Source organism: Sinocyclocheilus grahami, unplaced genomic scaffold (assembly GCF_001515645.1).
Source record: "Sinocyclocheilus grahami isolate Dianchi unplaced genomic scaffold, SAMN03320097.WGS_v1.1 scaffold24.1, whole genome shotgun sequence".
NCBI classification, from domain to species: domain Eukaryota; kingdom Metazoa; phylum Chordata; class Actinopteri; order Cypriniformes; family Cyprinidae; genus Sinocyclocheilus; species Sinocyclocheilus grahami.
In genome coordinates this window covers 679,596-705,035 of record NW_015505203.1, presented here as the reverse complement: position 1 = coordinate 705,035, position 25,440 = coordinate 679,596, and the positions used below count along the sequence as shown (strand labels likewise).

The 25,440-nt window shown below is 38.7% G+C and overlaps 2 protein-coding genes across 5 annotated transcripts in view; both read left to right on the top strand.

The window, feature by feature from the left end:
• Nucleotides 1-13,542, top strand: LOC107563032 (myotubularin-like). Its single transcript, XM_016247810.1, has 13 exons — nucleotides 1-78; nucleotides 2,256-2,339; nucleotides 4,232-4,304; nucleotides 5,478-5,572; nucleotides 6,238-6,348; nucleotides 6,715-6,816; nucleotides 7,459-7,644; nucleotides 8,105-8,290; nucleotides 8,372-8,575; nucleotides 8,794-8,886; nucleotides 9,498-9,611; nucleotides 10,836-11,012; nucleotides 11,757-13,542. Exons 2-13 carry the CDS (start codon nucleotides 2,277-2,279, stop codon nucleotides 11,937-11,939), a joined length of 1,587 nt encoding a protein of 528 aa, XP_016103296.1. The 5' UTR covers nucleotides 1-78; nucleotides 2,256-2,276; the 3' UTR covers nucleotides 11,940-13,542.
• A 1,981-nt stretch (nucleotides 13,543-15,523) lies between these two features.
• Nucleotides 15,524-25,440, top strand: part of mtmr1a (myotubularin related protein 1a) — a 14,833-nt gene continuing 4,916 nt past the window's right edge. The window contains exons 1-12 of one of the 4 annotated variants that reach the window (XM_016246518.1): nucleotides 15,524-15,980; nucleotides 16,496-16,601; nucleotides 17,626-17,649; nucleotides 19,098-19,121; nucleotides 20,656-20,731; nucleotides 20,820-20,914; nucleotides 21,037-21,144; nucleotides 21,716-21,817; nucleotides 21,915-21,998; nucleotides 22,129-22,278; nucleotides 23,595-23,783; nucleotides 24,059-24,244. In XM_016246518.1, coding sequence (XP_016102004.1) covers nucleotides 15,856-15,980; nucleotides 16,496-16,601; nucleotides 17,626-17,649; nucleotides 19,098-19,121; nucleotides 20,656-20,731; nucleotides 20,820-20,914; nucleotides 21,037-21,144; nucleotides 21,716-21,817; nucleotides 21,915-21,998; nucleotides 22,129-22,278; nucleotides 23,595-23,783; nucleotides 24,059-24,244 — 1,269 coding nt within the window. In that variant the 5' untranslated portion in view covers nucleotides 15,524-15,855. Of the gene's footprint in view, nucleotides 15,981-16,495; nucleotides 16,602-17,625; nucleotides 17,650-19,097; nucleotides 19,122-20,652; nucleotides 20,732-20,819; nucleotides 20,915-21,036; nucleotides 21,145-21,715; nucleotides 21,818-21,914; nucleotides 21,999-22,128; nucleotides 22,279-23,594; nucleotides 23,784-24,058; nucleotides 24,245-25,440 lie in introns of all 4 variants that reach the window. The other 3 variants (XM_016246509.1, XM_016246533.1, XM_016246525.1) reach the window with 3 other exon arrangements.

Sequence of the window (25,440 nt, the reverse complement as noted above, 5' to 3'; positions counted from 1 at the left end):
CGTGACTCGGGCTGAGCGCTTCCTGCGGCGGTGCAAAACAGACTGGCGATCTGAGGAACGGAGAATTGCAGTTTCTGGGTAAGTAAAGACATTTGCAAACCCTAGTTTGCTCGGGTCGCACGTTATGACTTTTCGGCGAGGGTCTGGTCTGTATTTAGGGCTGCTTGGAGCGGACTCGGGGGTAAATGTAGCACTTGAGAGCTGTCGTAGAGATAGGCCCGAGCTATTTCCTGGTCACAGTCCTGTGCTGGAATACACTCACAGTGTAGCCTAAGAACTCCCACGAAATCGCGAGAAGTTATAAAAGTGGTCTTTTCAGACACTTGAGAAGCTTGTTTTGATGTATATGTCGTTATCTGTCATCGTGTATGAATGGAAGTGGATATGTGCACATATGGGCCAGATAAATACTGCTCATAATTGTCCATCACATAAGTTGAAGTGAAAGTGTGTAGCTAACGTTACTTTACCGTGATTGATCCGGGCATTTAAAGCCCTGGGGTGAGAGTTTTTGGAGTATGAGTTTTGAAGTAAAACTGTCTGTGACAGATTGATTTCATTCCTCTCTCTTATCTCTAAGTTAAAAGTCATTTTGTTTATAGGCAGCAGAGGAGTAAGGCTGTAAATGTGCATCGTCATGTAAGAGCCACAGCAGTCCTATCATCATTTTAAATAACACACTCTCTCACTCACTCTCTCACTCTCTCACTCTCTCACTCACTCACTCACTCACTCACACACACACACACACACACAGACACAGGCTGGTGCTGTTATCATTTACATGCCTGTCGCTGACCACTAACCTCACGTGTCATTCCCTCAGGTGTCCATTTCAACCTCAGAGCTTCATATTTGCCCCACAATGACTCCGAGATCGGAACTTGTGTTTTCAACATTATAGTTTATGACAAAAGTGTAAAATTTTTTGCCCAAATAGTGATTGCGATGCTGATGTGGTCTGTATGCAGACATATTGCTGAGGTGTTTGGTGCCAACATGAAAAAGCTTGTGGCATGTTTGGGTTATTGGGTGGCTTTTATACAAACATCTTTTATATTTTTATTAAATAAAGTTTATTAAACAAAAACAAATAATAATTATTATTATTTAATTTGTTAATGTAATACAGTTCAGATAAAAATGGCTAATTGAAACAATTCATGTCCAAATTATTATGGCATTGCCATGGTATAATCAAAATCATTTTAATCAAGTAAAGATTTTGACAGCATATCTATCCCACAATGCATCACTTGGCGGGATGTTTATAAATTTTCGCAGCTGTGGTGTTGCTGTTTATTCACAGTGTTTCATATTTTCCTTTCACTTCCACTGTGGCACATCTGTGGTAGTTTCTGGAAAAAAAAAAAAAAGATGAACATGACTGTAAAAACGGCAACTGTGCTTTTTGAGAACATTAGGGATCGTAGAAAATACATAATTTGAATGACGTATCAGTCGAAGCTGGCCCAGGTTTGCATGTGACCAGCATCATTTTCCAACCATATTCTCCCCCTCTCTGTTTTCGTAGCTGTCGTACTGTTCTGTAATTTCAAGATGAAAACTCTATACAAAGAGTTCAACATTACAGATGGCCTAGATCAGGGGTGCCCAAACTCGGTCCTGGAGGCCCGGTGTCCTGAAGAGTTTAGCTCCAACCCTAATCAAACACACTTGAACCAGCTAATCAAGCTCTTACTAGGCATACTAGAAACTTGAAGGCAGGTGTGTCAAGGCAAGTTGGAGCTAAACTCTGCCGGACCCCGGCCCTCCGGGACCGAGTTTGGGCACCCCTGGCCTAGATCAAACTGACACTTCTGTCTGACATTGTTTGGTTATAAACTTGTTTTTTGCCTTGCAGATTTTAAATATTTGTCTGATTGTATTGCACATTGGTCTTGTGAAATCTGCCGAATTACATATCGTACCATGGTAATGGAATATAAGAGACTTCTTTCAAAAAATCTTACCGACCCCAAACTTTTGATGATCGTGTAGATGATTTGTAATAATCTGTTTGAATGCGTGAAAAATCACTTTGTACCATTTTTGTCCAGCAAAAGCATGTTTATAAATTTGTTGCTGTCATAGAGTTACCCATTTAAAAAATGTAGATGTCAGAAATAAATATATTTTTATGGTGAGTCAACTGAAAATGTTGACAGGACAGGCTACAAATCTGACCTACTAACCAGCAGGAAAAAAAAGCTTTATTGTTGAGCTGAAAGAAAAATGACATGTCTCTTGTGGAGGTGGAAGAAGCAAACCCAGTGATGGCCTCGGCTCCTATAGCACCTTACAACTCCAGTCCTCTGGAGAACAGCTCCAGCCCAAATGTGAGTGAAGCCTGCGTGCAGACATGCTGTAATTGTGCTGTCCTCCTGTCCTTTGACTGTAACAGATTGTTTCTCATTTCCCCCCCTTTGCTTTACAAACTACGTTATCCTGTAAGTGTGCAATGCTGTTGTAGGAGGGTTAGACTTTCCTTTTCTGCATGAATTAATAATGCACTTCACTGGTATCAATAGAGCTGCCCTTTGCTCTGCTTTCCTATTGTATTAAGCAGCCATATAGATGCTATAGAAGAGGCATATGCTGCTTGTACTTCTTTTATTGATGTCACTTCTTTTACATTTGAGTTATTTTAAACAGCTTTTTCAAGACCACGTGTAGTATTAGCGCTTTTAAAAATAATTTGTCTTGTCACACTCCAAGACTATAAGCCAGTTCTCGCAAAAGCAAATGGTGAAAATATATATGATTTCATTTAATTTAGAATAGCAATAGGATTAATTATATATGCAGTATAATAAAATATAACACATTATAATGTAATATTTCTTCATGATGTTAAAAAAGAAAGTTGATGTCCTTGTTATTTATCATCTATCTAGCTGACCTATTTTAAGACCAAAATGTGCACTCAGTCCAGCTTAGCTATTCAGTACATTTATAGAGTGATTAATAATACGCTTGCATATTGCATGTTGCTAAATGCGTGAAAATTGAGTAATTCAAATAGGAACTTGTCTTAGTGGTTAAAGCGAAAAAGATTGTTTCCTTTAAAAGCAGAGTGCCCCTCCCTATATAAGCACATGCATATGCAGTGTCTGGCTTGGAACATGTAACCTCTCTGGGCAGAGGGGATTCCAGGCAGACAGGGAGTTGGCACATCGCTAGCGCTTGAGCCAGGAGACTGCTGTTCCATACATATGTTAGTGGAGCTGTAACACCTGGCAGGTGATAGGCAGCAGAACCCGAGTCTCCGTTTTTCCAGGGTCCCTGAGGACAGCTAGAGAGATTTTGTACAGAGAGCCGTCCATCTGTCTCTGTGATTGCCTCTGTTTGTCTCTTTTATCTCAGTCAGTCTCCTTTCTTTCTTTGTTTCGTTCTTTCTTTTTCCAATCGCAGCTTAATATGCAGAAACGACTATAACTAAGCCATTTGGGCTTGATTTCCCAGATGGCTGTGAACAATTGCAGACGAATGTTGCAGAAAATGCACACTGTACCTTTAAGATGTCTTTAACGTTGTCTCTTTTAATCTTCTTACTAGTTGGCTGTTTTTTATTCTCCCCCTTCCTCATCTGTCCTCTTCTGTTTACCCAACTACCTCTTATTTGTGTGAACCAGGTTAGTTTCCCTGCTAGGAACACTGTGTGTGTGTGTGTGTGTTTGGCTGCTCCATTTGTCATCTCGAGAACACGGGCTAGACCATTACCCAGAAGCCCTTGCTTCTCTCTGCCAACAGGGTTGCGACTTGCAAAACACTGAACAGCAGCAAAAGGCCGACAGAATAAACGACTACACGCAGCGAATAGCACTCTTAGCTATTATTCCAGTTCACTAACCTTCAACTGGCAGCAGGAATATAGCCCAGGGAAAGACAATCTGGATCCCTGATCTCACTCACACACACACATACACACACATAGAGCATCAGACTGGTGCTCACAGACAGAGGGTGAAAGAGGACAGTCTCCTCTTACTCTTTATTTTCCTCTCTTCACTACTTCCTCTTCCATTCCTGTCACTCTCAGGTTTTTTCCCAGCGTTTTTCTTTTCCTCTGATCAGATGCCACTGAGTACAATCATGTCTGGTCTAGAACTGTAGTGTATTAATGTTGTGAGTAGTGTAGAAATGGTTGTGATCATCCTTATTTGAGAGCGTTTGTGTGCGTGTGAGGGATGCGCCCATGTCAACTCAATGTTCCTGCATGTTTTGACAGGCGTCGAGAGAGAGCCTGAAGATGGAGCCACTGGCAGATGTTGCCATGCTGCCGGGAGAAGAGAGAGTGATCGGTGAGTGAGAGCATGTGTGTGCTTCTATGCTCCTAAATGAATAAGAATTATTATCTCCATAAGCATTTTGGTCATACTTGTATATATAAAATGCATTTTAATATTGACAATTTGTAATGTTCAAATAACGTGCTAGTCGTAAAACTGTTGATTCAAGATCTCAAACTTTTTGGCTATTAGGGACTTGAAATGAAATGCATAACATTTTTTCCCAGATTTTTTTTTTTTCTGGATTCAGATTTTTCACTTTGAATTTTTCTGGATATACTAGATTAGTATGTCTAATTAATTAAATCACGAAACCTATACAATTTAACAAATGTATTCAAAAATAACAAGTAGAATGGAATACGTCAGTTTTTGTATAGCCAAACACATTGCCTTTCAAAGTATGCTCCATTTGATAGTGTGCATGACACATGAAAACTAGAAAGTTTCATCCTTGTCCAGTGTCTGCGCTATTTTCTCTCCTAAAGTTATTGATGCGAAATAATTCAAGACGCATATGCTAGTTGAGCATACAGATTGTGTGCATTTAGAAAAATCAGACTGCATGCATACAGTACATGCTTACTGTGCATGAGAATACTATGAAATTTGTCATGTTCACTGTACACATTACCTTAGCATAGCACCTAAAATACTAAAGTGAGTCAAGTCAGTGTTGCAGGCTAATCATTGCCTAAGTGCTCTGACTCATGAAAACGAACCCATTATTTAAACAGTTTTAACCTTAAAATCATGGGGGGCGCCATTGTTCATTTATGCGCCATCCAGTGTTTCACACTCCAGTCCACTAGGTGGCAGAAATGTTCACCTGCTGCTTTAGGCTCTTTTTTTTTTACGGTGGCTGGCAAACCAACATATTGGCAAGGATGCAGCATTACACAGTTGTATTTAATAATAATAGAGGGCAATCAAAATAAAGTACCTGGCAGGTCATGTGATCTCAAAATGGCAGCCCCTATGAGGGGGGACCGCTCTTTTGTTATAAACAATAGTTGTGTCTTGAACACTGACTGGAGTCTTCATGTAATGTGAGTGTTCAATGTTTTGACAAAAGTAACTTTAATGCACCTTTAATTGTTTCACACAGACATTTTAAGTCAGACTTTATGGGATTAAATAAATGTTGAGCTTTATTTGTATTTCCTACTCTCTTTTACTCCTCAGATAAAGACATCATCTACATCTGCCCTTTTAATGCTGCAGTCAAAGGAAAGGTGTTCATCACCAACTACAGACTCTACTTCAAGAACACTGACTCAGTAAGAGAAACGTTCATTTTCATTTCCCAATATTGCAACGCATTAGTTCTCTACGTGTTCAGGCACAGTCATTCTGAGGCCATGTCAGGTGCTCATTTAAAACCATTTCAGAGTCTTTCAGTCTTTCCTTCTCAATTTCTCCTTTGAAGGCTTGTTTCCACATTTTTTATTTTGGATCAAATTTTAGTGGCTACCTTTGGTTATAGCACACATCTGTTCGGCTGTATTAAAAGAGAAAAGAGAAGGATATGAGAGGACAGGAAGAAGGAGGGATTTCGTATCACATCATATCAGAGAAAGGCTTTCATCTCGGTTCTGGCTCTGTCCTTGGTTGGCACATGGTAGCGGACACCTGTTATGTGGATGTTTTGACCGTTGCTGGGGTCCGTTGCCATGATCCGTCAACCTGGCAAAGTGGCAGAAATAAAAAAATTTATCGATACAGTAATGCAAACTGTTTTGAAATCTTATGTTTTGTATGGAAGATCTAGTTGTCACACAAATATGTTAGTGGACTGGTTAGATGGAACCAAAGACCTATTAAACAAAGTTTGTGACATGCTTTAGCACATATTTACTATAATTGCAAGGAACTGAAAGTGTCACTTCTGAGGTGTTGATAGTACATATATATGTGTAAGATTGTTGTCACTTCCTGTCTAAAGGAGACGCCAGTTATCCTGGATGTGCCATTAGGTGTTATAAGCCGTGTAGAGAAGATGGGCGGAGCCTCCAGTCGAGGAGAGAACTCCTATGGGCTTGAAATCACCTGCAAGGTATCGCTCACACAAAGCCCTAGAAATTCACATTCCATAACTGCTAATGTTGGGGAAAACAAATGAGGGGAAAAGTGGTAGTAAGATCCTGGAGTATCGCAAGCCAGATTTGAACTCGACATACTGCATGTGTAGTATCGCACAGCTCCAAAAAAGTATTCAGTTTTTGAATACTTTCTATAAATGTTAGTACCTTCATGTGTTTTTAAGAGCACTTCTTTACAGCTTCTGCTTTGAATGGAAACCGCTATAGAATGAAAATGTGATAGGTTAGGTTAGAGCAGAACTATCATCCTCTTTTTGAAAGTCTGACATTCTCAAATCCTGTTGTGTGTGTGTGTGTGTGTGTGTGTGTGTGTGTGTCAGGACATGAGGAACCTGCGATTTGCTCTGAAGCAAGAAGGCCACAGTCGAAGAGACATCTTCGAGATTATTTTCAAATATGCTTTCCCACTGTCTCATGGAATGGTCAGTGTTTGGTGTTTAATGTTATTCTTAAATGCTAATTTTTAGACTCACTCAGAAATGATTTAAAACTAAATTAATCACTTCTGTGAATTTTATGCAGTGCGATTAAGTGTTGTTTCAACAATTCAGCATTTCACAACTGACTTTCATCAGTAGCAGAATGCATGAAATACTGGTTTAACTTACTCTCACAAATGAGGGGAAAAGTGGTAGTAAGATCCTGGAGTATCGCAAGCCAGATTTGAACTCGACATACTGCATGTGTAGTATCGCACAGCTCCAAAAACGTTTTTGAATACTTTCTATAAATGTTAGTACCTTCATGTGTTTTTAAGAGCACTTCTTTACAGCTTCTGCTTTGAATGGAAACCGCTATAGAATGAAAATGTGATAGGTTAGGTTAGAGCAGAACTAGCATCCTCTTTTTGAAAGTCTGACATTCTCAAATCCTGTTGTGTGTGTGTTTAATTTAAGACTGGTTTTGTGGTCCAGGGTCACATATGATATTGAAACAAATGTCCCTAGATGATGATAAAGCTTTCTTTTGTTTTCCTCATCTTCGATTCAACAATGTGTTGTTTTTTTTATGTTTTTTGATGACTTTACCTTCTGTAATGATGATGTGTTTCCTTCCCCTCTCAGGTGTTGTCGTGGTTCCATAAAGAGAACCATGCTGTGATCACGCGGTGTAGCCAGCCTTTGGTGGGAATGAGCGGCAAGCGCAACAAAGATGATGAACGTTATTTGGACCTAATCCGTGAGGCCAATGGTACCACCAAACTCACCATCTATGACGCCAGGCCTAATGTCAATGCTGTGGCAAACAAGGTAAGATTCTAGAGGGTTACTAATAAGTGGCAGGTTTGAGAGATTCAAATTAATTTCCAAGAAGTTCTTGAATATGAAAACCCTCTTTGTTTACCTCATATCTAACTTATGGCTTTATCCACTGAAGGTATCGGCTGCTTTCTGTTTTCCAGTCAGTCTGGGACTCTTGGTTTGTATTAGACAAACAAAACTTTGCTTTTGCACGAGTATGTTTTCAGTTTTCGTGTGTTGCAAAACTAATTAAAAGCAAAACCAACCACAATGTGGACCCAGAAGTGGAATGCAGTGGTGCTTGAAAGCTACGCCACACTGAACACTGCTGACAGAGCATTTTGAAATGGCATTATTGATGCAATATTTTTTTTAGGTACATGAAGTGTGAAAGCAAGTGTGCAGATGCAGAATTTCTCTGCATGTTCACATATCTTAACCTGTACACTTCTCACCTCTTACCCTCCAGGCCACAGGAGGGGGTTATGAGGGCGACGATGCATATCAGAACGCTGAGCTGGTCTTTCTGGACATCCATAATATCCATGTTATGAGGGAGTCACTGAAGAAGTTAAAGGACATTGTCTACCCCAGCGTGGAGGAGTCTCATTGGCTCTCCAGCCTGGAGTCCACCCACTGGCTAGAGCATATTAAGGTTTTTTTTTTTTTAATGCATACCAATATACATTATAAAATTCAACATGCTCTAATGTAACTACCTTCCTTCTTGCTCTAGCTGGTGCTATCAGGGGCCATTCAGGTGGCTGATAAGGTGTCTTCTGGGAGCTCTGTGATGGTGCACTGCAGTGACGGCTGGGACCGCACAGCTCAGCTCACCTCTCTGGCCATGCTGATGCTGGATTCATACTACAGGACTTTCAGGGGCTTCCAGGTGCTGCTGGAGAAGGAATGGATCAGCTTTGGACACAAGTTCGCTTCAGTGAGTTCCAACTTAGTTTACAAAGTCTTGCATCTGGAAAACCACACGTGTAGTGATGGACTTTGAGTTCTGTCAGCCGTGTTATTAGGCGATTATAGAGTTAATAGTGAATAAATAAGTATAAACTACATCTGAGTGTATTAGCTTTTGTGTAAACAAAAAAAATGAATCATCATCTCTTGGTATTAACATTATACTCTGTATGTGTGTGTGTGTAGAGAATCGGCCATGGAGACAAAAACCATGCAGATCAGGACAGGTCACCTATCTTTGTGCAGTTTATTGACTGCGTGTGGCAAATGACTAAACAGGTATGGATCTAATTGTCTTAGCATGTGAACTATCATGCTGCTCCAAACCTGCATGGCTTTCTTGGTTTTGCTGCTGTTCAGTCATTGTGGATGCTGATACGTGGCATATTTAAATATATGTAACATTGAGAGAGATTTGAGTGAGAAACAACTAAACAAAGCAAGCTTTGCGTGTTGTCTGCACTCTTAAAAATAAAGGAACTTCACGATGCCATAGAAGAACCTTTTTTGTCTAAATGGTTCCATAAAGAACCTTCAACATCTGAAGTGGCAAAAGAAGGTTCTTTAAAGAACCTTTGACTGAATGGTTCTTTGTTGAGCCAAAAATGGTTCTTCTATGGCATCGCTGTGAAGAACCTTTTAAGCACCTTTATTTTTAAGAGTATGCAGTAGTATTAATTCATTGGAACTTGAAAATCATTGTCTACTTTTATAACACAGAAAATAGCATCTCAGATGTCTTTTGAGTACAGCAAAATAAACCAGATCATACAGCTTTGGAATACATTTTCTTAATGTGTTTTGTAGAATGATTTTATCCAGCTAATTAGAGTTTAATGCGTTAATGCAAGTACATCTCTTTAACTTTTATCTCTCTCCCACCTCTGCAGTTCCCAACAGCATTTGAGTTTAATGAACGTCTCCTAGTGGTAATCTTGGATCACCTGTACAGCTGCCGCTTTGGCTCTTTCCTCTACAACTGCGAGAGTGCCCGTGAAAGCAATGTAAGAAATAACAAACACACACATCACAAACAATTGGTGTGTCAGTGATATTAAACCACATTAATATGCAAACCTTGAATGTCCTTCCTACCCTGAATATCTATAAAGTGTTATATTTAATAATGCAATCCATAATAATATTTGTAACAGATTTTGCATAGAGCTGCTAAATGGTGGTTTTCCAGATACTTCCAGATTAATAGATTTTGAGTTTAGAAGTTGAATTTAGAAATGAATATGAATTCAGAATGTCTTAATATTTTTTCACTTTGTCATGATTTTTAAAAATCCTTTGTTTATTTCCTGGTTTAACTAGATTTTGGATCTCAGATTATAAATGTGCTCTTACTTTTGGACCTCACTGTATATTCATTTATAATTATTACATGCATTGTGGAAACAGGCTGGATCTATTAAAATGTTCTCCACTCTACGTTTCTTTAACTTTATCACACCTTTGTCTCTGAATCTCTGAAATCCAATCTTCTTCACTGCTTATTGGAGGCCACTTGTCATCAGTGAGATATATTGGCCTTTGCTTGCTTTCTCTCACATGCACACATTGCTTTTTATTTCTCTCTGCGCTCATTTTGTGAAGTAGAGCATGAGTAAAAGGGATGCTTCAGTGACTCTCAGTCAGAGTAGAATGCACTTTGGGGAGATGAAACATTCATTCTGGTAGCCCTCTAGAGCCGTCCACCGCAACAACAATGTTAGGGAACACAGTCCCACTTTACATCTATTGCTAACCAAAGGATTCAACACCTTAGCTGCTGTATTACCAATATATTCAACAGTTTAACAGCTGATTCTGTATTACCAATTAAATCACCTGTACTTTAGTTCAAAAGACATATTAGAATGATTTCTGAAGGATCATGTGACACTGAAGACTGACGTAATGGCTGCTGAAAATTCAGCTTTCCCATCACAGGAATTAATTGCATTTTAAAATATATAATCATAGAAACAGTTATTTTTAAATTGTAATAATATTTCACAACGTGACTGTCTTTACTGTACTTATGGTCAAATGAATGCAGCCTTGGTGAGCAAAAGAGACAAATCTTAGTTATTCCAAACTTTTGACTGGTAGTGTAAACAGCTTTCATTTTCTTTAACATAGAATAATACTTAAGAATCACTTTAAATAATGGAGTAATGTTCATTCAAAATGCTAACTTTCTGATTCTTCTATTCTTTCCATGTTGTTTCATTCACTAGAACGTTCGGGTGAAGACGGTGTCTCTGTGGTCTTTTGTCAATCGTGACACATCCTTGTATATAAACCCCTTCTACACACCAGAGTCCAGTCGCGTGCTTTACCCTGTAGCCAGCATGCGCCACCTAGACCTTTGGGTGACTTATTACATCAGGTGGAACCCTCGCATACAACACCAGGTATCAACATACATTCACAATCAGGTTGTAGTTTCTATAGCATTTTGTATGGTGATAAGAATTATTTAAGCTGACTTTTTAGGGTATGTACAAATGGGTCTTTGAAGGGGGAAAAAGCATGTGCATCTTTTTTTACAGTGGGTGTTTTTGCCTCTGGGTGGGATTGAGTATGTGTGTGTGTGTGTGTCTGCACACCCGATTCAGCGGTGCAGAAAATCCTCTCTCTCCAGTTTAATTACGTCCTGACTGGCACTGCAGTGAACTGTCACTCAGAACGTCCTTATCACCACACACACACACACACACACACACACACACATGTATTCTGTTACAGAGGTTTTGCAGGAGCTGCTCCAGCATTGGCATAAATAAGCATTTTACCACATTAGTCATAACAAAGATTAATGCTGTTTACCATTTACATATTAAATGCCACCAAAACAATAAACCAGAAAAAAAAACTTTCAAATGTAATGTGTACAGGCCATAGTGCCATGTTTGAGTATTAAACTGCACATTCTTATTATAGTTATCCAGCTAATCATAGATTAATACAAAATGCTTGTCCAAGAACTAGTATTCCAGCATCTTATGTGCATCAAAAAATATTTGTATCATAAAAATGCAGATGTGATCAGTTTCCTTTATTTGAAGTCAAAGACTGTGTTTGCTGCCCTCTGGTGGCTATTTGACGCATTTGTCACTTCACATGTATGCATGTTTGTGTATATTTGTGCATATCAGCAACAGAGTCCAGTGGAGCAGCGCTATAAGGAGCTACTGGCGTTGAGGGATCAGTACCTGAAGAAACTGGAGGAACTGCAGCTCTCAGACTCCGCCCCCTCCTCCACCCACTTGACAAACAGCTCCACCCCCAATGTTGCCACGCCCAATCAGCACATCACACACTTACAGACACCATTTTGATCCTACTCACAAACTGTTACAGACGTTGGACATTTGTACATAGCAATAGTGATAATTATGGTAACACAATTAGTAGTGATGTCAACGATAACGAGTAACAAAACAATTATGCAATAAACCACAGTACGGCCTTCATCACGCAAAAAACGTTAAACGAAAAGAGAAGCCTTAAAGTGACAGCGCTGTTTTTTTTGCACGCCGCAAATCATGGATGAAAGTGAGTCAGATTATGTGTGGCTGTCTCAGACGCCACTTGGATACTGTTTGGAGCAGTCATGTGACGATTGAAAGCAATGGAATCGGATGGACGTATGTGGATTATGTGTTGCGTTACATGTGTTATTAAGAGTTCTAAAGTGTCTAGATCTGCGTGAAGAACATTTTTGAATGTTGAGCACTAGTAAGATGGCATCTAAATGGTGTTCAGAGTGCTGGTCTTGTAGTCGCTGTGGTGTCCAGTCAATCCAGTATCAAGCAGGGTCCTCAAACTTTGGTAGAGCAATCGTTTCATTAGTATACTTGGTTTAACTGCTTGACAAACTCAAATGGCTGACCTCAAAAGGTAAATGAAGCAGATATGTTGTCTAAATGTCTTACTTTTTCCTCCGTAAATGTCATTCGCTGCTCAGGTGAGTGTATGATATGGTAGGAAAATGTTCTGAAGCGATTAATATTAGCTTGTTGAACAGAACCAGGGTTTTTTTTTTTTTAAGTGAGCGACGTGGATACCTTTTTGGTGCCTTTACTCATATCTGAGGTTTTCGGGTATATATTTTATTGCGAGATGTTTTTTTTTTTTCTTTATGGCAGCATCAGTGGTAGAATATTCATTTCCATTCACTGTGCGTTTGAGCAACAGGTTGTTTCTTCTCCTGCTGAGTTCTGGAGTTGAACAGTTTGAAGCCCTACATGCTTGTGGCTTTACCCCATAAAACGACGTGCAGTTGCCACGGAAAGCAAATATTTTGTTTCTAATGGAGCTGACAGTATTGCTCCCAATGAGACGTAGCATAGTCTGCAAAGTCTTTTGGGTAGGACTTAGCGGCTGGGATATGAAGCGGTGTGTTTGAGCTGTCCCAAATTCAGCCTTTTCCTGAGGAAGAGAGCGGTGACTGACACAGGGTTATAGAGGAGGGCTTCATTGAGTCATGGCTCATGCTGCCTTGGAAAACTGAACTTCTAAAGACTTTGACCTCAATGAGGATATGACGTTTAAACCATAGTGTGTGAAGAAGACAAACAAGTTCAATAAACAAACAAACCATTTGCGGTTGGTTGTTTTTAGGGGGGAAAAAAGACCGAAATCTATTTTTTATTTTGTACAAGTACCAGAACTATGTAATTACCTCAAACAAAAACATATTTTACTGTTGAAAGTTCTATTGTTGTAAAATATAATTATTTTATTCAGTGTACAATTTGACAGTTTTATAAAAAGGAAAGTAATTAGAAAAATGTTTTTGGTTGGTTTTGGAAATTGTAGGTAATTTGTTGGACATCCTCTTGTATGTATAATTTCTTTCTTTTTTTTAATGGGCATTTAGGTTTTGCTTTGTAACATTTTAAAGATCTGAAAACGATCAGATTCTGTAGGGAATTATTTTGTTCTCAATCCCATCGCTCTGAATTTTTTTTTCTCACATTATCTTAAGTTAGACATAATAGGTTAGAGGGATCTATTTGTGTTTTGTATTCCCACATGTATCCTTTATTTGTTGGCCAGCTATTGTTCTGTACATAATGCTGATTAAATTAATTTAAAGAGTTCACATGGAAAAGACTGTGTGCTCATTATTCCAGGCATTCTGATTTTATGACAGTGGGGTTTAAATGAGATTCTGTAGGGAATTATTTTGTTCTCAATCCCATCGCTCTGAATTTTTTTTTTCTCACATTATCTTAAGTTAGACATAATAGGTTAGAGGGATCTATTTGTGTTTTGTATTCCCACATGTATCCTTTATTTGTTGGCCAGCTATTGTTCTGTACATAATGCTGATTAAATTAATTTAAAGAGTTCACATGGAAAAGACTGTGTGCTCATTATTCCAGGCATTCTGATTTTATGACAGTGGGGTTTAAATGTTTCTTACATTTGTTATGTGCAGCACTTATAGCATATAAACCACCCAATGCAATTTGTCTAGAGCGACTAATCACCTTTAAAAACATGTTTTTCAAGACCTGCAAGCATGCATGACTGCAATGAAAATGCATACTCTAAAAACCAAAATGTATATACTATCACAGAGGTATGAAAAAACCCTCATCTTATAGAGATGATTTCCAGACAATTTAATAAGCATAAGCCTAATCTAAAAGCAAACCGTTACATTAGTTTCTTTAGTTATATTAATGAGGTGCATCTTATTGAAAATCAAACAATTTACAATAAGTCAAACATACAGTAAAAACTGATATAGTGAGATGTTACAATTTAAAATAACCGTTTTCTATTTTGATGAAGATCTATTTTACATTTTTGATGTTAAAGGGGTCATATGACATTGCTAAAAAGAACATTATGTTGTGTATTTGGTGTAATGAAATGTGTTTATGCGGTTTAAAGTTAAAAAAACACATTATTTTCCACATACTGTACATTATTGTTTCTCCTCTATGCCCCGCCTTTCTGAAACGCGTCGATTTTTACAAAGCTCATCGGTCTGAAAAGCGAGGTGTGCTCTGATTGGCCAGCTATCCAGTGCGTTATGATTGGCCGAATACCTCAAGTGTGTGACGAAAATGTTACGCCCCTTACCATAATGTGATGCTCTGTCAGGCCGGCGCGACGAGACAAAATCATTAAAACCCATTATAAACGAGGCATTTGTTGCATCCAGTGGGGACATAATTATGGATTATAATGACTTGTACTGTCTTTTTACGCGTTGCGTCGCGCCACGTAAACATAAAATCATGTCTGCATTTGTGATCAGAGAAATGACAAACAACAAGCTCTGCTCTACACTGCTCAAAACCCACGTTTGAATCATCAGTGGCAAATCCTTTGAATATAAAAAACGTACTGAGCGGAGGGTGGCGGGCTTGCGGCAACCACATGTGACGACCCCGGGCTGGACTCCGCTTCGTCCACGGTGAAAGCCGATCCGGCGATCCACAGCGCGAAGTTGATGTATTCCCTCAGCGACCAGCACAGATCTTCCCCAACGGAGTTGCGTGTTGGGGGGGGGGGGGTTTTAGAACGAGCCGTTTTAGGTAGGAGTGGTTGACTTGACTTTTATAAAGAATATCTCTTTGGATTTGAGACTTTAGTCTTTGCAACTTTGCTTGTAACACTTCAAAGAGAGAGAATTTTTTTTTAAATCGCATCGTATGACCCCTTTAAAGCTGAATTTCCAGCAGCCACCAGTCTTCAGTGTCACATGATCCTTTAGAAACCATTCTATTATGCTGATTTCATGCTCAAAACATTTTTTTATCAGTATGAATGTTGAAAACAGTTCTGCTGCTTGCTTTTTTTTTTGTGGAATCCGTGATACAATTGTTTTCAGTATTCTTTGTTAAATAGAGATTTCAAAAGATCAACGTTTATTTGAAATGTATAAAGTCTTCCGAATGTTTATGTTTAGACGTAATTTCTGGTGGGGAAAAAATACATATGCATACGCACAGTATATGGCTGCCGATATGTTAGTGATCTAAATATGGCTTTTGACAGCAGGGGGAAGATTTCGTCATGGCTGCCTCCTCGACATAAATAAAGAGAAACGCTATTTGTCAGCAGCAGCAGCAGCAGCAGAAGAGCAGGAAGCAGTGAGGCGACCGCAGAGCAGACTGCTGCACACGAACAGCCAAAGAAAGATGACTTCCTAAACACAGAGATTCCGCTAGCAGACTAGAGGACGCTAAAAGACATTCACATCTTACACGACGGAGCTCGGGAAGGTGAGAAATGGAGAAATGGCAGCATTCGTCGGGTTCAGAGAGTCCGGTGCTGCCGCCTGTCCCGCGTAAACCGAGGAACCTCGGAGGAGCAATCCCTGCACCTCGACAAGACGGCGTGGATTCATTAGACAGGTACAAGACGTGGGTTTATGCTCACATGTACAATTACATATGTATTTTTCATAAATAAAGTGATCTACGGTGTGCGAACACGCGATACAGGATGGAGAAATAAGACGCGTCCTATATATGGGTAATGTTATGATATTTACCCTGATATACACTGTATATTATAGTTTATTTGTGCTCGGATAACACTAATATCAGAACTATTTCTTATTAAATGATTTCTGTCCATTAGGAACTATCAGCACGCATCCTTCCATCATCATTTTAAGGTAGTAACGTTAGCCTGTAACGTGTGTTACCAAGAAGTGATGCATTAACTGAAACAATGAGACATGAAAGCATTTTTTAAAGCCAGGTTGCAATGTTGTTGCATTTTTCACCAATGGAAGATCAGACTGTGTGACACATTTCTCTTGACCTCATATTGCCATCTGTCATCTTCAGTCCACACACTGCTGGCAGATGCATTGACTGAAGCACTTGCTTAAGTGTGTTATTTTTTTCTTCTTCTCACACAGTCCTACTGGATCTCATGTGGAGTGGTGTAAACAGCTGATAGCGGCCACCATCTCCAGCCAGATCTCTGGTGGTGTCCCTCCAGAAGCCATTACTCGTGAATGCAAGGTTAGAGAATGTTTTTCACTCTTAATCAGACCTGTATTGAATAAAATAAGTACAGCCAGTCGGTCGTTACCACAAAATAAACCCACGGCGTGATAAGGACCTATGAATGGGCCCTCCTGACTGTACATGATCCCAACTTATTACTCTTATTACTATTACAAATAAATAAACATGGAAGTGAAATATTGATTTGAGTTGAAAGGACATTTATATAAATTATTGTATGTTGTATTTAAAGGCACAATATGTCAGACTTTTTATTAAAATATCCAAAAGCCACTAGAACAGTGTTAAATATTTTGCTGACTTGTGTACTTGCATTATCCCAGATGTTTCGAAGAATGTTTAAATCCAGAGAAATAAGCAATTTTAACTAGTGACACGGACCGTGCCCATAGTGTCATTGTGTCGCCTGCCAATGACGTCATACACCCTCGATTTCCGGTTTTGTAGAAAACATGGAAACACCAAAGACGCTTTAATATGTTGTGCGTTTTAATAGACTGGTGACGATCGCACAGACTAGCATTATAACAGAACTTTCAAATGTATCTAGTATGATAAAACAGCGCTGCTTTTTCCCCCCACACATACCCACTTCCGGAAGGAGTGGAAGCGGTCGACTGAGGCATAATAAAAGCTCCGCTGCTTTCGAGCCGTGTGTCGCGCTCGTTCAGCGGCCTCGTTTCGCTTCGACGGCTTTCAGCCTCACCCTGCTTCATTCTACTACGTTAATAAATCATTAGCTCAACCATGAACATGATTTCTGCCCGAGTCCCGTCGGATTGCATCGGCTGTGGGGATGAAGATGACAACTCCCATGATTCCACACTCAGTCACTGCGTCATCAAACTACAAACAAACTTTGATTTTTTGTTTATTTTGAATACGCGCCCTCTAGTGGCAAAAATTACATACTGTGCCTTTAAGCTTAGAAACATGGCATTCAAAATGAATGTGGCCAAGTGTTCTTTTTTTTTTTGCCTCCGAGTGAGCCATTATGATATTGCGTTTTAATCAACAGGCTGGGAAGAAGATAGATTTCAAGGTAAGGGTGATGGAAGCAGGGTGTTTGTCCTGTCCACACGAAAGCGATTATTTTTAAAACCGCAGGTTTTTCTACGCGGTTTGGCCGTTCGTCCACACACAAACGCAGCACCAGTTCACTGAAACTGAACATTTTTGAAAACGCCTGCCAGGGTGAAGATTTTCAAACACTCCGGTTGCAGTGTTATCGTATAGACCGCGAAACCGGAGTTTTTGGCTTGTGACGTCGGCGCCTGCGCTGTTATCTCCGCCTACTGGAGACCTTTTCAGGCTTCTGATTGGCCAACATGGCTTTACGGTTGAGATTATATCGCCACCTGTTGGTTTGGCATGCTCGTCTTGACAGTGATTCATAGCATGCGTTTGCATGTTCATGTGGACCGAGATTTTTGTTAAAACGGAAGGAGGAAAAAATACATGGCCTCAGTTTGCTTTAAAATGGCCAATGCTTTGAACTGTAAATTAGAAATTGAACATAATGCTACAAATATATAACCACTGTTTGTGTTAGTCTGCTTTACCTTTGTGTGCGTTCAGTATGGGATTTTGCACACTGTCTTTTTGTCATGTGTTTGTCTTCTGTTTATGAGCTCTTTATGCTTTATCAAGGTGTTAAAGGATGAATCTCATGAAGAAATGTCATATTGTCATATTTTATCACGTGTTCAAAACAGAAAAAAGGGAAGCTATATTCTGCATAAAAATGAAGCCTGTTTTTAAGAGACAATTGTTGATGTCTGCTGTTTTTTCAGACAAGTTCTTAATCTGTTTGTACAGAAATTAAATGTAAGATTAATATACATTTTTAACCATATTATTTGCACATTTTAGTAAATTGTGCTGCCCACAGAAATCTCCAGTTCGTTGGTCTGGGATATTCTGTAAAGCTTGTCTGAGATAGTAACAGTAACCCAGGGGCCGGAGCTTATCGAAGGGTCATATAATACAGTAAAGAAAATCATCCTGATTTTCTGGACAGAAAAAATCTTTTGAAATGAAATTATATAATTAAATTCAACAGACGTAAAATTACCTTTTTTTTACTGTCTTGTCTCATCTTACTGTCACGTAAAAAATATATATATATAAATAAAAACTTAGCCAACATTTTTAAAAGGTAGTGTGTGTATACTTAACTTTGTTCTTTACAATTTAAATGGTATTTAATTAATAATAATAATACAATATAAAGTATAATATATATGAAGTAATGAGAATTAGATTTTTTACATTATAGTGGGTAGTAGAAAATATTAATGGTCCTAAAAATAGGCTGCTTTTTTTTTCTTTCTGATTATAGGGTAAAATATGACTTGGAAATGTCTTGACATTTTGGCTAATATTCAGTCTAATGTGTGTTAAGTCTGTGTGCTTTTGTGCCTACATGTTCATGAAGGTGTGTGCGTGTTTGTACCTTGTCTTTGTCTGATGTCTATGTGTGTTCTCCAGGTATCCAGGAGGCCAAACTTGAGGGTAAGGCTGAAGATCCAGAATCTGAGATCTGTATTGAAACACACCAGAAGCATCAAAAACGCACATTTGAATTATTTAGTTGCCATTAGCTCAGATCTTCTAGTGAAGTAGTGATGGCTGAGCAGCTGTATGTTTTTTGTGTTTTCTCTCTTCCTCCTTAAATCACACTTGATTAGACCTATGACCTATCAACCCTAAAGAGCAACTGTTATCTTTGCTGCATTGTCTCTCTTTTCTCTTTCCAAAACAGACACTAAAATCACAGGAACTTTTTAATAAACTCCTTTCTGTCTTTCTGTCTGTCTGTCTTGTCTCAGGACTCTGGTGAAGATGACTGTCAGTTTGACAGTGACTATGAACTGCCATCTCACACTACGGCAAGTTTCTCTCGCTTCAACACTACCTGCTTACTCTAACCTTCCTCTGTCTATCTTCTGTTTCAACTCTCAATTATTTTACTGCTGTCAAGGTCTTTGTCAAGCCCTTACATCAGCCCAGACTTTATGATAGCAGCTATATTATTTCTGTCTGTCTGTCTGTCTGTCTGTCTCAGGACTCTGGTGAAGATGACTGTCAGTTTGACAGTGACTATGAACTGCCATCTCACACTACGGCAAGTTTCTCTCGCTTCAACACTACCTGCTTACTCTAACCTTCCTCTGTCTATCTTCGGTTTCAACTCTCTCAATTATTTTACTGCTGTCAAGGTCTTTGTCAAGCCCTTACATCAGCCCAGACTTTATGATAGCAGCTATATTATTATGAGAAAACACTACTTTTCAAAAGTTTGAGGTCAATAAAAATGTTTTCTTTTGGGAAAGAAAAACAAAAAACTTTTATTCAGCAAGGATGCGTTAAATTGCTGACAATTTTTGTAACAATGCAATCCAAATACTGTTTATTTGAACTTTAAGTAGCATAATCGATTTTAACTATGATAATGATAATTAATGTTTCTTGAGCAACAAATCAGCATGTTAGAATGATTTCTGAAGGATCATGTGACACTGATAAAACTTTTATTCAGCAAGGATGCGTTAAATTGCTGACAATTTTTGTAACAATGCAATCCAAATACTGTTTATTTGAACTTTTTTATTTTTTTATTTTTTTTTTATGGGTTCCATAAAATGTATTAAGTAGCATAATCGATTTTAACTATGATAATGATAATTAATGTTTCTTGATCAACAAATCAGCATGTTAGAATGATTTCTGAAGGATCATGTGACACTGATCACTGGAGTAATGATGCTGAAAATTTAGGTTTGCCATCACAGGAATAAACTACATTTTAAAATATATTAAAATAGAAAACATTTTTAAGAATAGTACTACTTCACAATCTTACTGTTTTACAGTATTTTTGATCAGATGAATGAAGCCTTGGAGAGCATAAGAGACTTATTTCAAAATCATTTAAAAAAACCTTACCGACCTCAAATTTTTGAATGGTAGTGTATGAACAAGATATTAGCAGAATAAAATAACTGCTGTGTGAATTTTGAGATGTTGTCTTTTTACCCTGTAACAGGTTTTCAAGGATGTACGAAGGCAGGTGCACATGGATGAAGTCCCACTGGTCCCTGGAGAGACAATCAAAACCACTGGTATGTTGGATCATTCGTGGTGACCCGTTTCCTGTTTCTGCTTGTTTGGTGTCAGTTAACTAACATTTATTATCTTCTGTCTCTGCAGTTAAAGATGTGATGTATATCTGTCCTTTCACTGGAGCTGTGACCGGCACACTCACTGTCACAGACTACAAACTCTACTTTGTCAGTCTAGAACGGGTATGGAGGGAAAAAAATAGTTTTTATTCTCTTTCTCAATGTCAAAATCAGTATAGTGTCTTAATATTGTGTTATATGCCCAAATAATGACATTAAACATCGTATTCCATCCTTCTCTGCAGGACACACCGTTAATATTGGATGTGAACCTGAGTACCATCAGCAGGTTGGAGACTATCAGTGTACAGAGTCTTGGGGAGAATACTAGTGGCATGGAAATCGTCTGTAAGGTTAGATTCACCACCATCCACCCACATGCTTGTCTGTTCCACCTGTAGTAAACATCCACCCACAATGCAGAGCTCAGTGTCAGTGTTCGGATAGAGTCTGTCTATAGGGGTAATTATTGTCTTAGCGGATTCATGGACAATGCATCTCTGTTCGTCTGGAAATAATCATAATCAGCTCCACTGGTTCATCTTGTTTATTGATTTCCTTTCAGTATTCAGTATTAGGCACAATTTGGTACAATAAATGAATACACTTCTCATTTAAATGTATATACACTACTGTTCAAATGTTTGGGGTCACAGAAATCTTTCTGCTGAATGCTTATTTGGCGCTTAAACACATTTATTATTATTATCAATGTTTAAAACCGTTATGCTGCTTAATAGTTTTGTGGAAACCATGATACATTTCTTTCAGGATTCTTAAAACAAAAAAATTTAAGGAACGGCATTTATTTGAATGGAGGTCTTTTGTAATATTTTGAATCCGAAGTTCTGTCATGAAACTCTAGATATCAGCCTCAAAAACTGCAAGTTGGCCATACCAATGATTTGTGGTTTGTCTCAATAGGATATGAGGAGTCCGAGGTTTGCTTATAAAAAGGAAGAACAGAGTAACCTGGAGATTTTGGAGGTGTTGACCAAGTATGCCTTCCCCCTGTCCAATGAGCTGGTATGTCATGGCTCCGGTCAGAGCAGTGATTGGCCACTAGATCTGAGTACAGTTGGTTCATGTCTCCACAATCCATTTGTTCATTTATCTTTTCCAGTCCCTATTCGCCTTCCAATACAAAGAGCAGTTTCCAGAGGATGGATGGAAGGTTTATGATCCAGTGGCAGAATATAAAAGAATGGTGAGACGTGCACTTCACTGAAAAAGAATAGACTTGTCTGACTGAATACATAAATTGAGAATAATATGGCTTCATTCAGCCTTTATATAGTTCTCTCTTCTCTTTTTGTCTGTCTTCACACTGTGTGTAGGGTTTGCCAAACGAGAGCTGGACCATCAGTAAGATCAACAGTAATTATGAAGTGTGTGACACTTACCCTGCTCTGCTCGTCACCCCAACCAGTATTAAGGAGGATGAGATCAAACGAGTGGTCTCTTTCAGAGTAAAACATCGCATACCAGTAAGTGAGCGTGTGTGTCTGTGCAAGCTTACTTTACAAGTCATCTTTTTTCCAGTGTTTTTTTCCATTTACACATTGCAATCTAGGGTTGTCTGCATTTCATATTAGTTACACATTCAACTGCATACTCCTCGGTGAAAGTGAATGCAGACACGCTACCATTCAAAAGGTGTTTTGAAGAAATTAATACTTCAAGCAAATAAGTGCTGTTCTTTTGAATTCATGAAAGAATCCTAAAACAATTGTATCACAGTTTCCACAAAAACATTAAGCGGCACAACTATTTGCAACACTGATAATAATAAAAAATGTTTCTTGAGCACCAAATCAGCATATAAAAATGATTTCTAAAGGATGATGTGACACTGAAGACTGGAGTCATAGCTGCTGAAAGTTCAGCTTGCAATCACAAATTATGTTTTAACATTTCTAATAATGGAAAACATTTTATTTTAAGTTGTAGTGATATTTCATATTGCTGTATTTGTGACCCTGGACCACAAAAACCAGTCTTAAGTCGCTGGGGTATATTTGTAACAATAGCCAAAAATACATTGTATGGGTCAAAATAATCAATTTTTCTTTTATGCCAAAAATCATTAGGATATTAAGTAAAGATCATGTTCCATGAAGATATTTTGTAAGTTTCCTACTGTAAATATATTAAAACTACATTTTTTATTAGTAATATGCATTGCTAAGAACTTCATTTGGACAACTTTAAAGGCGATTTTCTCAATATTTAGATTTTTTTTTTTTGCAACCTCAGATTCCAGATTTTCAAATAGTTGTATCTCAGCCAAATATTGTCCTAACAAAACATACAGCAATGGAAAGCTTATTTATTCAGCGTTCAGATGACGTATACATCTCAATTTTGAAAAATTTACCCTTATGACTGGTTTTGTGTTCCAGGGTCACATTTATGATCACGCAAATGCAGTCTTGGTGTTCTTGTAAATGTGAAATGTTAATAAATGTTCTTTAAAAAACATTTACTTACTGGCTTCAAACTTTTGGATGGTAGTGTGTATACCAGCTACAGATTACTGCTGTGTCTGCGTAAGGCTCTATGATGACATTTGGGGCATTTTTCTTCACTTTCGGTGGCATTTTTGCCCAGGTACTTGTTAATTTTAAATGCTGTTCATGCTAAAATAACAACAGAATGAAATCAAGTAAACAATACTGGCAGTAAACAATGTTTTTCAGATATATTAAAATTGGGGGGGGGGGGAATCTAAAAACTACTGAAATAATTGACATGTGAGTATTCAAAAGCAGCCTGGACTCCCTTGCCTCATTTTCTCTTTCAGGTCCTCTCATGGATCCACCCAGAAACTCAGGCCACTATAGTTCGCTGTAGTCAGCCCATGGTGGGCCCGACAGACCGCCGGTGTAAGGAAGATGAACGTTACCTCCAGGCCATCATGGATGCCAATGCACAGTCCCATAAACTCACCATATTTGATGCTCGACAGAGCATTGTGGCTGATAATCACAAGGTTATTTCCTTGATGTGATGCTTTTTCAGTTCAGTTCATCAGTGTTGCTGTACATGCAAATAACATGCTGCTAAGTATTTTTAGGGGAAATGTAGGAAAAAGATTTGTGTCACTTTCTCAAACTTAATGCACACACCCTCATTATGTTTTGCGCAAATGTAGTTTTGAATTACTGAGTAGCCATCTGTGCTAATGTACATCTGAAGATCCTGTCAGGAGATGAAAATGGAAGCCAAGAATCTTCTTTTACTCTGTTCTGCTCTTTCATGCCTCAGGCTAAGGATGGAGGTTATGAGAATGAAAATTTCTATCCTAACATGGACCTGAATTTCCTGGAGATCCCAAACATTCATGTTATGAGAGAGTCTCTGCGTAAGCTGAAGGAGGTGGTCTACCCTACCATCGACGATCCACACTGGCATTCAGCCATAGATGCCACACACTGGCTGCAGTACATACGGGTAAACACCAACTCTAATCTTTATTTCTACAATATGAATTAACAATCGATATATTTGTTCACCTACTCACATTTACAAACATATTTTTGAAACCTCTTGTAGCGAATCAGCTCAAAGGGGAAATAGGAAAGTGACAAAAGTAAAGTGAAAGTGACGTGACATGTGGCCAAGTATGGTGACCCATACTCGGAATTAGTGCTCTGCATTTAACCCATCCAAAGTGCACACACACAGCAGTGAACACACACACACCGTAAACACACACCCGGAGCAGTGCGCAGCCATTTTTTTGCTGCCCACTGTTCGGTGCCTTGCTCAAGGGTACCTCAGTCTTGGTATTGAAGGTGGGAGAGAGCGCTGTACATTCACTCCCCCCACCTACAATCCCTGCCGGTACGAGACTCGAACCCGCAACCTTTTGGTTACGAGTCCGACTCTCTAACCATTAGGCCACGACTTCCCCCCCTAATTAATCATAATTAATAGTTATATCAGCATAATTAATAGAGTGCAGGTGGTTCCAGGGATTGCAGGTAATTGTTATGGAGATTTTGTAGTGTGCAGAGAGTTTCAGAGTAGGGTTGTGACGGTGAGGAAATTTTCCCACTGGTTAATCAACGCGTGACAACACCAGTATCACCGGCGGGGCGGGGGCTTTCCCTCTTTTCCTCGCTTTCCTTCGCTTTTAAATAGCTTGTAAAAGCGGCGTGTGCATTTTACTTTCACTTTGAAATGGCGGCAATTCGGCATAAAGCAATTGTTCGTTTTTAGTTCGTTTGAATTTTCCCGCTTTCCGTCGCTTTTAAATAGAAAGCTGCGTGCGCATTTTACTTTCACTTTTGAATTAGCGGCAGTTCAGCGTCAATTGCTTGAATGCCACAACAAAATACAACTTCAAACTCACTTTAGCATATAAATAAAACATATAACTTTTATTAACAAAACAAATATAAATACATATATGGCAGGCTATGCCTAATATAAAATAACAAATAACTTGCATAAAGTTTAAATAGGTATACAAAACTGGAAATAGGCTAAGTAAACGTATAATACAGTGGTGTGAAAAAGTGTTGGCCCCCTTCCTGATTTCTTCTTTTTTTGCATGTTTGTCACATTTTAATGTTTCAGATCATCAAACAAATTTAAATATTAGTCAAAGATAACACAAGTAAACACAACATGCAGTTTTTAAA